This window comes from Helianthus annuus, chromosome 9 (genome assembly GCF_002127325.2).
Source record: "Helianthus annuus cultivar XRQ/B chromosome 9, HanXRQr2.0-SUNRISE, whole genome shotgun sequence".
NCBI lineage: Eukaryota > Viridiplantae > Streptophyta > Magnoliopsida > Asterales > Asteraceae > Helianthus > Helianthus annuus.
The window spans coordinates 3,336,001-3,349,014 of record NC_035441.2 but is presented as its reverse complement, the minus strand read 5'-3'; the positions used below and the strand labels follow the sequence as shown (position 1 = coordinate 3,349,014).

The 13,014-nt window shown below is 38.1% G+C and overlaps 2 protein-coding genes across 2 annotated transcripts; both read left to right on the top strand.

The window, feature by feature from the left end:
- Positions 1-331: 331 nt before the first annotated feature.
- On the top strand, positions 332-1,878 carry LOC110877035 (protein ANTAGONIST OF LIKE HETEROCHROMATIN PROTEIN 1-like). The gene has a single exon (XM_022125194.2). The coding sequence runs from the start codon at positions 418-420 to the stop codon at positions 1,777-1,779; it is 1,362 nt and encodes a 453-aa protein (XP_021980886.1). The 5' UTR covers positions 332-417; the 3' UTR covers positions 1,780-1,878.
- A 4,416-nt stretch (positions 1,879-6,294) lies between these two features.
- LOC110875158 (protein FAR1-RELATED SEQUENCE 5-like) lies at positions 6,295-8,767 on the top strand. The gene is made up of 5 exons (XM_035978095.1): positions 6,295-6,959; positions 7,072-7,081; positions 7,187-7,330; positions 7,443-8,015; positions 8,111-8,767. Exons 1-5 carry the CDS (start codon positions 6,295-6,297, stop codon positions 8,765-8,767), a joined length of 2,049 nt encoding a protein of 682 aa, XP_035833988.1.
- The last annotated feature ends 4,247 nt before the right edge of the window (positions 8,768-13,014 follow it).

The window sequence follows — 13,014 nt, the reverse complement described above, 5'->3', positions numbered from 1 at the left end:
GAATAACAAACTAAGTTAGTTTAAAGTTAGGATTTATGGTTTAGATCTTAGGATTTAAATTAGTATTAATATCTTTATCATTATTATTTTCTTTACATACATCACTAACTAGGAAGGAACGCTTAATTTACATTATTATGATATCAAACATTACAATACCAAGTCTTTTTTTATTCCCTTTATTCCACTACCCACCACCTAACAACAAGGACCAAAAAGCGACAACATCATATTTCCAAGGGTTAAAACGATAATATCTTTGCATAACCGCGTTCACACGTTTTATTACGCTCAATCTCCTACGTATAAATACACAAGTTCACACCCTTCTCAAAAGAATTCAAATATTCATCCTCAAATCAACAGTTTCACACCCAATTTTTTCATATTTTTTCAATATATAAACACACACACACAATGGAAATCACTTCAGTTCCATTTCTGAATCCAGAAGAATACTCTTTGTTCTGCAGTTTCTTCCAAGATTTCGATAATGATGGTGAAACTTCCGTCAATAAGAGACGAAAGATTGATGAAAAAAACAAATCTTTGAGTGAAATTCTTGAAGTTCTTGATGAAACAGAGATACCCACTTCGAAATTCGAAATACCCAGTTCGGAATTTGAAAACAGAGCATCGGAAATGGGGGATTGGGAACAGGGAAGGGTGAGGAAAGGAAGAAATCAATCTCCGGCGACGTTTCACGGCGGAGAAACGGCGGAGGACGGTGGACAGCGGCGGCGGCTGTGGGTGAAGGAGAGATCAAAGGGGTGGTGGAAGTATCTCGATAGCGACGAATGCTCCGATGGCGAGTTTCGAAAAGCGTTTAGGATGAGTAAAGGAACGTTTAATATGATTTGTGACGAGTTAGAATCGGTCGTCATGAAAAAGAATACTATGCTTCGAAAGGCGATCCCTGCTCGTCAGAGGGTCGCAGTATGTATCTACCGTCTAGCTACAGGCGACCCTCTAAGGACAGTGTCATCGTTGTTCGGGCTTGGGATATCCACGTGTCACAAACTTGTCCTTGAAGTTTGTGCCGCGATTCGAAGTGTTTTAATGCCTAAATACCTCCAATGGCCTGATCAAGAAAGGCTACAAGAAATTAAAACAACATTCGGGTCCATATCAGGCATCCCGAATGTCAATGGGTCCATCTACACGACCCATGTATCCATAATCGCCCCGAAAACCAATCAAGAATCTTACTATAACAGAAAACACACCGAGAGAAACCAAAAACCGTCGTACTCCACGACGGTTCAGGGTCTGGTTGACCCGCGAGGCGTGTTCACCGACGTTTGTATTGGGTATCCGGGGTCATTGTCCGACGAACAAATCTTGGAAAAATCGGCTTTATCTCAAAGATCCAAATTGGGTATGTTAGAAAACACATGGGTGGTTGGTAATTCGGGTTACTATTTAAAAGATTGGGTCTTGGTACCCTACACACATCAAAATCTCTCGTGGAGTCAACATGCATTCAACCAAAGACTTGATGAACTACAAATGATAGCTAAAGATGCATTCATGAGGTTAAAAGGGAGATGGGGTTGTTTGCAAAAGAGGACAGAGGTCAAACTACAAGAATTGCCCATGGTGTTAGGGGCATGTTGTGTGTTACATAACATATGTGAGATGCATAATGAGGAAATGGATGTGGAATTGAGGTTTAATTTGTATGATGATGAGATGGAGTTGGATGGTAGTAGGGGTATTTCAGTAAATGCACTTCAAGCTAGAGATGGTATTGCTCATAGTTTGATGCATTGTAAGTAGTAATGATGCATTTTAACTTAAAAATATTTAAGAAACTTTTTTGTAACAATTCGAAAGACATCAATAAAATGAGAATGGCTAGTCTTTACTAAATTTAAATTTTGAGTTACTAACTTTATTTCATGACTATGCAAGTAAAACTAACATGACATGTAGGGTTATAAACGAATTGGACGTTCAGCGAACCGTTTGGTGGGAAGTTCGTTTAATTATTGAACGAACACGAACATGATATTCTATTCGGTTAACTAAATGAACGAACACGAACATCGGTCTCGTTCGACTGCGTTCATGAACGTTCGATAATATGTTCATTTATGTTCGTTTATGTTTTTCGTTTACATTCGTTTGTTTATATTACTTTGTTAAAAGCTTTCAATGTTTTTTAATATTTCACTTTCCCTCTTATATATTAAACAACCCCCCCTCCCCCCCCCCCCGGTGAATAAAATAAATTGTAAAATGTAAACCCTAAACATATCAACAAATTGGACACTAAAGACATTTCTTGGGATATGTCCAAGTAATTTTGGACAATTATGTCTAAAGTTAACTAAACTTGATCTATCGTATGGTATTTGTAGCAGATTTCTTGCGTCTTGAATTCTTGATTTAATATTTAATGTTTATATTTGACTACTGTAACAGCCCCCGACCCTACCCTGGGAGCGGAAGTTGTGAACCAGTCAGATGGTATCGGTGTTTATTAATTACGCAACGGAAAAATCTTTCATCGGGATCGTAGTTAGGAAATAATTTCAGAGTTTATAAAACACCAACTTTTAATATTAAATAAATGGGCTAAAAACAATATTTAATTCAATTGTTTTTTTATAGGGATAGACCCAAATAAATAAAACATAAATTTCTTCTTTTATTCAGGTATTTATAGCCATTTTATTTAAGTCTTCAGTGCTCCATAGCTGGCTTCTATTATCTTTATAACAAATTACCTGCAACACGTTTTGAAAACATTTTATCAGTAATAAATACTAGTGAGTTCATTCCATTTTTTTATAAAAACATATTGTTATACTTTACAGCATTAAGTGTTTTTATATTTGTTTATACTTACCCAATTCAATCAGTATTTGTCACATGGTGGCAGTTCTAATGTGACAGTGGCCATATCACTCATTGGCTCACTTTTGTCAAATAGTGAATTTATCAAGTAATTATATTTTACTATTATTCAAAGTATCTGCCGCTAGGCGATTCCTGTGACGGTGGTCAAATCACTGTTGATCATCTTTCAACTAGTGACGGGGGTCGTATCACTGTTGATCATTCTCTCAACTAGTGACTCTGGTCATATCACTGTTGATCATTCTTTCAACTAGTAACTCTGGTCAAATTTCTAGTCATATCACTGTTGATCATTCTTTCAACTAGTGACGGGGTCGTATCACTGTTGATCATTCTCTCAACCAGTGACTCTGGTCATATCACTGTTGATCATTCTTTCAACTAGTGACTCTGGTCAAATTTCTGGTCATATCACTGTTGATCATTCTTTCAACTAGTGACTCTGAACTAAGTAGTGTCCTATGACATTACTTTGTCAAATATATTTTCTATGGCACAATTCCAATTAGCCTAGAAAATGAAATATATCATTTTCTGTCAAATTAATAGCTATAACTTTATCAAATATAATATATTAATTAAATAATTGTGATATTATTCTGTAATATATTAACGTAACTAAGATTAAAAATATAATATTAGTAAATTAAAATTAGAATATATTATATTTTGACCTATTTTATTATGATATACCTTTATGTCAAATATAACATGTAATAATTTAGTATATTACATATTATACTTGTAGAAAATATATGACGTTTAATAATATGTTTAAGCCTTTTTCTTTTTCATTATTTATATTTAATTTTATTCATCATGTCAACTTTTGTTTGACAAACTTAGTCTAGCTAGATGTCTTAACCCAAACGCCTAACATTGCTCCTTCACAACCATCAACTTATGTTGACAGATAATTATAAATAAGCTAGCTACCTAGCTTGTTCATCAATTATCAAAACACTTGTCTTTGTAATATAATAAGTAATCTAGTATATATTTAAGTATATTACATTCAAGTTACAAGATTTATAAAACTAGAATTACGACCCGCCGCAATGCGGCGGGGATTCTTTAGTTATAACTAAGTCGATTTAGGACGCGCACGTTATGTTGAACCTGTCAAACGGGAAAAAATAGACGATGCAAAAACGTTCACCCACACACGCACGTTGCATCGTGTTAACTCGCGTTAGAACGAAACGTAAAAACGTTAAACCAAAGACGCACGTTGCGATGTGTTATGTCACAAAATTTCGAATGAACCATAAAGCGAAAAAATTTGAAAAATCCCCAAAGCCAAGGTTACAACGACGGAACAACTATATGAATAACCATTTTTTCTTTGAAAACCCCCCAAAATCCAAGATTACAACACATAAGTAAAAAAAATCAAAGTGGTTAAATCGCAAAAGATTGAAACTTTTGAATTAGAAGTGAAAAATCAAATTAATCAAAGGGGTTAAATTACCAAAGATTAAACTTTAAACTTAAATTGTCAAAGATTAAAACTCTAGGGTTAAAAAGGAAACAAAGATTAAAATTTTAAACTTAAATTGTCAAGGATTAAAACTTCAAGGTTAAAAAAGAAAATTCCATTTTTTTTGAAAAACTCCCAAAGCTAAAGTTACAACAACCTTAAGCACAAGTTAGTTGCTTATTTATAGGTTAATAATATGACGTATAATAATTTAATATAGTAATGTAAAAATAATATTAGTTATAAGTTATGACTACTAAGGCATAATTTCCCCGTGCCTGTGGTCATGCTACTATAGGCTAACTTTTTTTTTGGCCTATCGTAACGAGGGTCAAGTAATGTATAAAAATCTCACATAATAGCAACTATTGTATAATATAAAAACTTAATCACTGTAAGTATATCTAATAAACATTTAGGGTTTTTGAAAAGCATTTTTAAATATAACTGTATTGCGAAAATGTGATAAAAGAAGAATGACTCACAAACGGTGAGAAAAGTAGAATGGACTCACTTTGTAACTTTAAGGTTCAACTAGAAAGCCTCCTGGTAGAATCTTGGGTATAACTTCTGAGCTATATATATATATATATATATATGCACTCGTGTTAAGTATAGTAACCCTAATTCAACTTTATCCATATGTCACGAGACAGAACCCCAACGAATTTAGTCGGGTAAAGCCTTGACATGCGTTATGGGGCTTCAGATCAATCGGAAAGAGTATCAGTGAACGGGAGTTAAAACACTTAAAACAGGGCAGAGCTTTATTATTATTATAGTGTAGATAATAAATATATATATATATATATATATATATATATATATATATATATATATATATATATATATATAGGATAATGCTTGGTAAAAAACCCCATTTTTTTAGGAAACTTAGCAAACTATATATGTGGCTAGCATGTTGCCACGTTGCACTGATCTCTTTATTTTAACTTTTACATCAAGGTTATATTAGTAAATTTCTTTAACCCCCAAGAATTATGAGGTGACCTTTTCATTAATTGCCCATCAAACCCATCAAATCGTACATTCACTCTCCCCCATATTTCTTTTTCATATTTTCCTTTTATCTCTTCTTCATCACTCATCAGAGAAACACCAAACTTCATATTTACACCAAAGTAGCAAGCATCTCCATTAATATCAATGGAGACGAATCCACCAACCTCTGAATTAATGTCGCCGGTCCGTAGTTTCCCAAACCGGTTCTTTTGCAGCGACTTCCAAAACGATGAGGAATTTAATGCTCCAGGTTTGTCAATATATGTCAATTAACTGTTCTAGAAGATCTGTTTTTTTTTTGTCTTTTACAACTTTTTAATCTAATAATCCAACCTATTCTGCATGGCCATGTTCACCTGTTCCATTCGAAGCTTCTGCATACACTTATATGCATGTTGATTGTTCTCGGTCATCCGAAGCCCCTGTTAGATCCCCGGATGTTGTGGTATCCAACAATTTCATGAACAACGCGTTTAATGATGACCAGGTTATGGATACTGAAGAAGGTTTGTTTTTTCTATACACTTTTCTTGTTTTATTTCTTCACCAGATATGTCATTGTTCAAACATATTCCATAATGTTCACATGTAGCATCCCAAGATTCCCAGATGGAGGCCATGACTCTTGCTATTTCTGGATCATCTCATGGTCCTTCTATGTTTGCTGAATCATCACGCGGCCAGTTAGATGGTTGTACAATGGACAATGGGAGCCCACTTTATTCTCATATCACAGATTTATAACCTTTTTTGTCATGCCATTTATTGCAGATTCATAACTTTTTTCGTTTTATGGTACATGTCCTTCGAATCCATACTTTGTTTTTGATACCCCTCAGGGAACCCGTTACTGGATTCCTAATGTCGCTGATAAGTTCATATCAGTGTGTGGCAAAACTTATCCAACCTTTCAGGATGTTCTTTCCATGTATGAACTTTATGCGCTTGAAGCAGGTTTTTCTGTAAAAAAAGGGCAAACTAAAGTCTGGAATGGAATTCCCACACACAAGTATCTCCGATGCTCAAAATATGGAAAACCCCAACCAAAGAGGACTTTTGATACCCTAGATGAATCTTCTGTTAAGCACCGGAGGACCACCTTCACATGGTGTGACTGTAAGGCAAGCATACTAGTCTCGATCTCGAACGATTCATACACAGTTCTGAGTTTCAATGATATTCATAATCATGAACTTGTTGAGAGTTACAACCGTGATCTTAGCAAGATATCACGGAAACTGTCATTCTCCACGAAACAATTCATTCATAACATGAGTCTAAACCGCATCGGACCAATGAGGTCTTATAGATGTCTTGTAGCTTTAAAAGGAGGGCATCACAATGTCAATGGGACACCGGTCGATTTTAAAAACTTTAGCCACCAGCTGCGAATTTTTATTGGTGAACGCGACGCACAAGTTTTCCTTGAACGCTTGCGTGAGCGTTATGACAACCTACCCAACTTCTTTTTTGATTACACTGTATCAAACGGAAAGTTGTCCTCTGTATTCTGGGCTGATGAGATTTCAAAGCTTAACTACAAAGCTTTTGGCGATGTCCTAGCGTTTGACGCAACTTACAGCACAAACAGGTTAGTCCCCCCCCCTCTCTAACATATGTTAGGCCTGATCCCCAAGTATCCAATATTAACCCCAAAAAGGTTGTTCATATTGTTAACATCAAATCAATTTTTTTGTTCACAGGTACAAGATGGTTTTTGTGCCATTCACGGGTGTGGATCATCATTTCTAATGTGTTACATTTGGAGCGGGTTTGATATCAACCGAGTCAATTGAATCTTACGTGTGGTTGCTTAAGGCTTTCTTGAAGGCACACGGTACTCAACCAACTCTCGTGCTGAGTGATCAAGACCCATCCATGCTACAAGCTGTTCCTATGGTCTTTACCGAATCACGACACCGTCTATGCATGTGGCATATAATGAAAAAACTACCCTCCAAGGTATACATAAGTTTGTTAACCTTTAACATGTGTTATTCAACATAACACTATTTTTATATGTCTTCTCAAACTGTTTTAATCTAACTCGTGTTATAACTATTAAATTTTTCAGATCTCTGCCGATGTGCTCGATAACACTGATCTTCGGTCCTGCATTCATCGTTTGGTTTGGAATGTTTATATCAAACCTGAAACGTTTGAGTCCCGCTGGAATGACCTCCTACAAACATTTGGGCTTCAAGACCACAGCTGGTTGAACGACATGTACAACATCAAACATCTCTGGGTACCAGCCTACTTTAGAGAACTGCCCATGTGTTGCTTGATGAAGACCACCTCCCGCTGCGAAAGCTCTAACGCTGCCTTCAAGGTTAACTCAACAAGCGCAAACACCGTTGTACAATTTATGATGTGCTTTGAAACTAGGGTAGACAGCCAACGATATCGTCAACGTGTTTCGGAGTTCAAAACCTCTTCCACAATGTTCACTGGTAATACTGATTTAGCGATAGAACAACACGCGTTCGCCATTTACACAAACGCTGTTTTCGCCCAAGTTCAAAAAGAAATAATTAAAGGGAAGTTTTTATGCTACATCACAAACCAAAGCGAGACCAGCGATTCCAGTCTTCTGATAGACGTCACTCATTTGGATAAAAGGAACAACATCACAAACGTCTATCAGGTAACACATGTTAGGCAATTTCATTATTCCCCATCCTCTAACATATTTTGCATCTAAAGGGCTTTTCTTTTTTTTTTTGTCTATGTTCAAATCAGGTTACGTATAACAATGTGGATCAATCGGCCAGTTGCTCATGCAGGAATTTCACACGTATCGGATATCTGTGTCGCCATGTCTTTTGTGTCTATCGCTTGAAAAATGTTGAAAGGATTCCACCACAATACATAAACGACAGGTGGCGCCGAGATGCCCTCCCCAAACATGTTTTTTCAATTTCCAGTCGATACGGAGTTAACCCACACGCACCGTCCGTTATGCGGAATGAAATCCTCGACCTCGTTACTGAATGCGTTGATGTTGCTAGAACCGATGAGGTTGCGTTGGCAAAATTGGTTGACCAACTCAGGGATTTCAAGATCAATGTTCTTTCCAGGCAACCGTTGTCAACAACTGAAAATGAATCAAATGAGTCTCAAATGGAAGAAATAGTTGGGCAGCCAATCAACATTCCAGTCGAAGTTGCTAATCCAGAAGTTGCACGCAATAAAGGATGTGGTACTCATACTCGCATTTCTGGGCCCGGTGAGAAGGCCAAAGCAAAACCACCAAAACGTCCAAAGCAGCTTCGCTTATGCAAGCGTTGTGGTCTGTATGTCGACGACCACGACTCACGCAACTGCCTTAAGGTGGCTGCAATGAAAGCAGCAAAGGCAGCTGCTGAACAACAAAGGCAGACCGCCACTGGCGACTGATCATCTGATTAAAATCTTTTATGTAGTACTATGTCATGGGAGACTCTTCATTTTGGCCTTCTTACACACATGTAATAGTCTTTTGACATCATCCTGCTATTCTCTGTTACGTGTGTAAGAAGGTGGAACTATTTTCGTCCCAATAACTATAAATAGGATTGTAAGAAACTCTATGGCCTTTGGCCACTTTTGTGATCTTAGCCCGAAGATCATTCGTGGACCGCTGTGGTCTATTAAGCGGTTTATCTTAAGATTATCTGCATTTTGATATCTGTTTTTCTGTGTTTTATTTTTTTTACGATGGCAAAAAAAAAAAAAAAAACAAATGCTTAACACATGTTAATTTCCCATAATGATTTGCTCTTTTTAACTTGAAGGGATCAAAACAATCTTTGTTAACCACACAACCTGGATAAAAAAAGCAGCTTGGGTCTGTGAACTTGAAAGCATCAAAACAATCTTTGCTAACCACCCAATCTGGAATAAAAACACATGGTTAACACATGTTAGTTCACGTAATGCTTTGGGTCTGTAATCTTGAAAGTTTCAAAACAATATGTGTTAACCACATAAAAACAACATATATATTAAACCACGTCAGGTTATAGAAGTAGACTTCAAGCAACTTAAACAAACATTCTACTACTAGGTTACATGAAAAGAAAAAAAAAAAATAAAACACAAACAAGACGACATTCGTATGTCGTTTTGTTACAACATAAGGTCATCAGGTTAACACATTTTCAACCATTTTCAGCATACTAACTACCCATGGGTATCCTCCATTTGTAACAAGCTTTTAATCATGGTGTGGGAAATTCCTCATCATGAAAGTACACAGGAGACGGGCTGCGCTCACCCTCCCATGGGTCATGGTAACACCAGGACTGGATTGTTTCGGGTGAGTATGGACACAACGGGCAGCCACACATTTCATGGTCTGGATCCGTCAGCAACCTAACCAACTCATCTGGTAGCCCCTTCAACTTTTCATCATCTGGAACAACGTGCTCCCTTCGGCCTGATGGATCTTGCGACACACCAGCTACATCAGTTACGTTTTTGGTTCCGCTTTCTGAAGCATCTTCACCTGAAGCTACTCCAGTTTTCCCGTCCTCTCCATTCTGGTTAGACCCTTTTCTTTCGTTAACCTCCCCGCACCGGCCCTCACATGCTTCCTTCCCCTTTTGTTTGAGCTTCTCCATGCTTGGTTGGCTAGCCGTAACCTTACCTTCACACGGGTCCATCACATTAAAAGACTTTTGGGACATCTTCCAGGTTATGGTTAACTGAAGTGGTGAAGTATTACAGAATATTAATTTGGTTCTTCCCTCCAATACTTATAGAGGAGTTCCCTGTCTACATTTCATATAGTCTTTTGTGACTTGACTTTTGATGTGACCAAAAGGTGATAAAAAGCAATTGTTCCTTTTCCCAATAAAGTTGCTTTTATAGACCCCAACCCATATGCTTGTACTATTCTGCCAACAACTTTCCCCAATTTCCCATATTTGTACTACCTGTTTAGAAAGCCTGTTCCCCTTGGAAGCAGCATTTTTTTGTTTTTCTATAATGTTACAAAACAATTTCTAATATAACATTATAAACTACGTCAATATACTAGATTAATACTATTCTACGCCATTTAACAACACATCAATAATCTTCAGAGTTTAGAATTACCAACTAACTAAACATCATATTGAATACATATAGTGTATCCCCAAAAAGACATCGCGACGATGCCATACCCAACAAAACACCTACCCCGCATTACGTTTAAAGCAAAATCCCCAAATCCATCAAAGTTCATTACATGTTTCCAAAAAACATAGCTGGCCAAATTAATGCACAATTGTTCTACAGTAACATGTGTTAGCCACCCTAACACGTGTTACTCTATTCGGCAATCTTCCTTGATTTTGGGCAGCAGCACATTCACCTCCGAAGATAATATGTGCGCCGCATACCTCTTTCTCAACTTTCTCACCTCCGCCATCTTCCTCGCCCCACTCGTGCTGAACCCACAGTTAAAACTTTGGTTTTTCCCCATATAGCACTCCATGTGCCGCATCAAGAAGACCCCACAATCAGTTGTGTTTGCGGTGGTCGCCCAAGGAACCGGCATACGCTGGATGTTGCAGTACTCTATGTCATCGGCTCGTGGATTCCCAACCTCCCGCAGATATTGCACAAACATATCTTTCTGCATACGCATACACAAGACATGGTCGGTAATTCTAAAAAAAAAAAAGCAGTCTTGCCAGTGTTATCACACTTATTTTTTATACATGCTAGCTTTGTAACTTACGATCTTATACGCTGTGTCCTTGTGTAGGTAGTAGACACTATCTTCTATCAACTGACCTTGTCGGGCTTTGTCATTATCAACGACATAAATCCCGGGGTCGCGTAACTCAAACACTAGCAAGTAAAAGTGTTTGTGCTCCAATATAGGGAAGAAAACAATGTCTTGATTTCGGAAATCAGGAACGTAATCAACTCTGTTAACCGCACCTTTTATCCCAAGCCGAAACTTGTGCATCCGCGCCTCAACTCCGCCTTCCTCAGATGTGAGCATCCATGGAAACTTTAAGCATAACAGAGAAATTAATAAGGTCAAAACTATGACACACTGTAATCTATATATACATGACACTTACCACAACTTTAGTACCAAAGAATTGCCTACTGTAAGCCTCCCGTGATTTTCTTTTCTCTTGGAAGTTTAGCACCTCCGCCCAACAGTCAATGATACCATCCGAGACCTCATTGCCAACATTTAAACTCTTGAACATAGACCGAGACGCTTGTACATGGGTAGGGCTTCTAAACAGCAACTCCCTGGTGTCAGGTGTACAAATCATAAATTAAATTGCATACTTTAACATATGTAATTTACTGTGTTACTAAAATTTCGTACGGTGACGCCCCTACTTACACAGACATGTGTATCGGACTATCTACATCAGCCACCGACGACGAACCCTGTTCCCTCATGCGGTAAAAAAAAACCAATTATATAGTGTGGAACTTTGTTGATGGTTTACCCTATTCCTATAAAACAAGAAACCACGTTGCAGTTCTACTTACACGTTTGCCTCCATTGCCCGCTTCCTACGACAAAACCCACTTAAAAGGTGCATTGGGCTTTCATCAGCGTATATGTACTCCCACAGATTAGTCTCCTTCTTAGTAATTGGATGGCCCATGTCAACAGTCCTTATATAGTAAGGTGATCTGTTTGGCTCCGCTACCACCTTCTCTCTGAAGGGGAGTTTCCTTTTTTGTGCCCCCAACTCAGCCAACATGCGAACACGGTTTGCAAGCGGAATATTGTCCTCCACCTCATACATATCACCCCCACAAGATCCCAGCCCAGTTTGACCTTTGTGGATTGCAATGGCCGGGTCATAGGAGCTAACTGGGTCTACCATTATAACCATGCTCAATTCTGTGGTAGCCTCCATATCGCCTAACACATATAAAATAAATAGCTGATGTAACGCATAAACAATTACAACACATTTGATTCGATAAATGAATGTGCTTCATCTCACCAGAACGTTCGGTTTCTGTCCGAGGGATGTCATCCATCTTCCCACTTGTGCAACCTGCACGTTTAATGCAAATAAGTATATTATATATGACTCGAACTAACCCATCCATACTAAGTTTGCTTAATGCTATATCGTACCAATTTCCTGTGACACGTCGACTTGACTCCCAATTTGTGTCATCCCAAGGCTCCAATTCGGGCCATCTAAATTTCGTTCATAAAAAACGGTCTCGCCTTCGCACACTGTATGTATGCCTAACACGTGTTAACTCACTAAATGATACATGGGGGAAACCATTTAACACATGTTAGAGCATGAAAGTCCTTACCGTCATTCTCCGCAGGAGGGACCTCTTCAGCCGCTTTCCCTTTTCCATCGACAACATGGGCCCTCTCAATACCGTCGCCCGAAACTAAATCTACCCCCGCGCTACTGCACCCTTGCATATTTAGAATAGTAGCACGCATCCCATCATGCTCAATCTTACCTTCTGCAGCTGCATAACACAATGCTGTTACATCCCATGCACAACTTACTACCAGAAAAACCTTAAACACTTACCGTTAAAAACACGGTCAGTCTCATCAACAGCCCCCTTGACTTCGCCATCCAGAACCCCCTGTTCGTCCTTATCATCAACAGCACCTTCCGCAGCTGAAAAAACGACGCCACCACTCTCTTCTTTTT

What these genes read in the sequence shown, in the direction of transcription:
- LOC110875158 (XM_035978095.1), top strand. Translation starts at nt 6,295, where the DNA reads ATGTATGAACTTTATGCGCTTGAAGCAGGTTTTTCTGTAAAAAAAGGG. An exon ending in TGAAAAAACTACCCTCCAAG is followed by an intron (nt 7,331 to 7,442) that starts GTATACATAAGT and finishes TAAATTTTTCAG; the next exon opens with ATCTCTGCCGATGTGCTCGA. An exon ending in ACATCACAAACGTCTATCAG is followed by an intron (nt 8,016 to 8,110) that starts GTAACACATGTT and finishes TGTTCAAATCAG; the next exon opens with GTTACGTATAACAATGTGGA.
- LOC110877035 (XM_022125194.2), top strand. Translation starts at nt 418, where the DNA reads ATGGAAATCACTTCAGTTCCATTTCTGAATCCAGAAGAATACTCTTTG.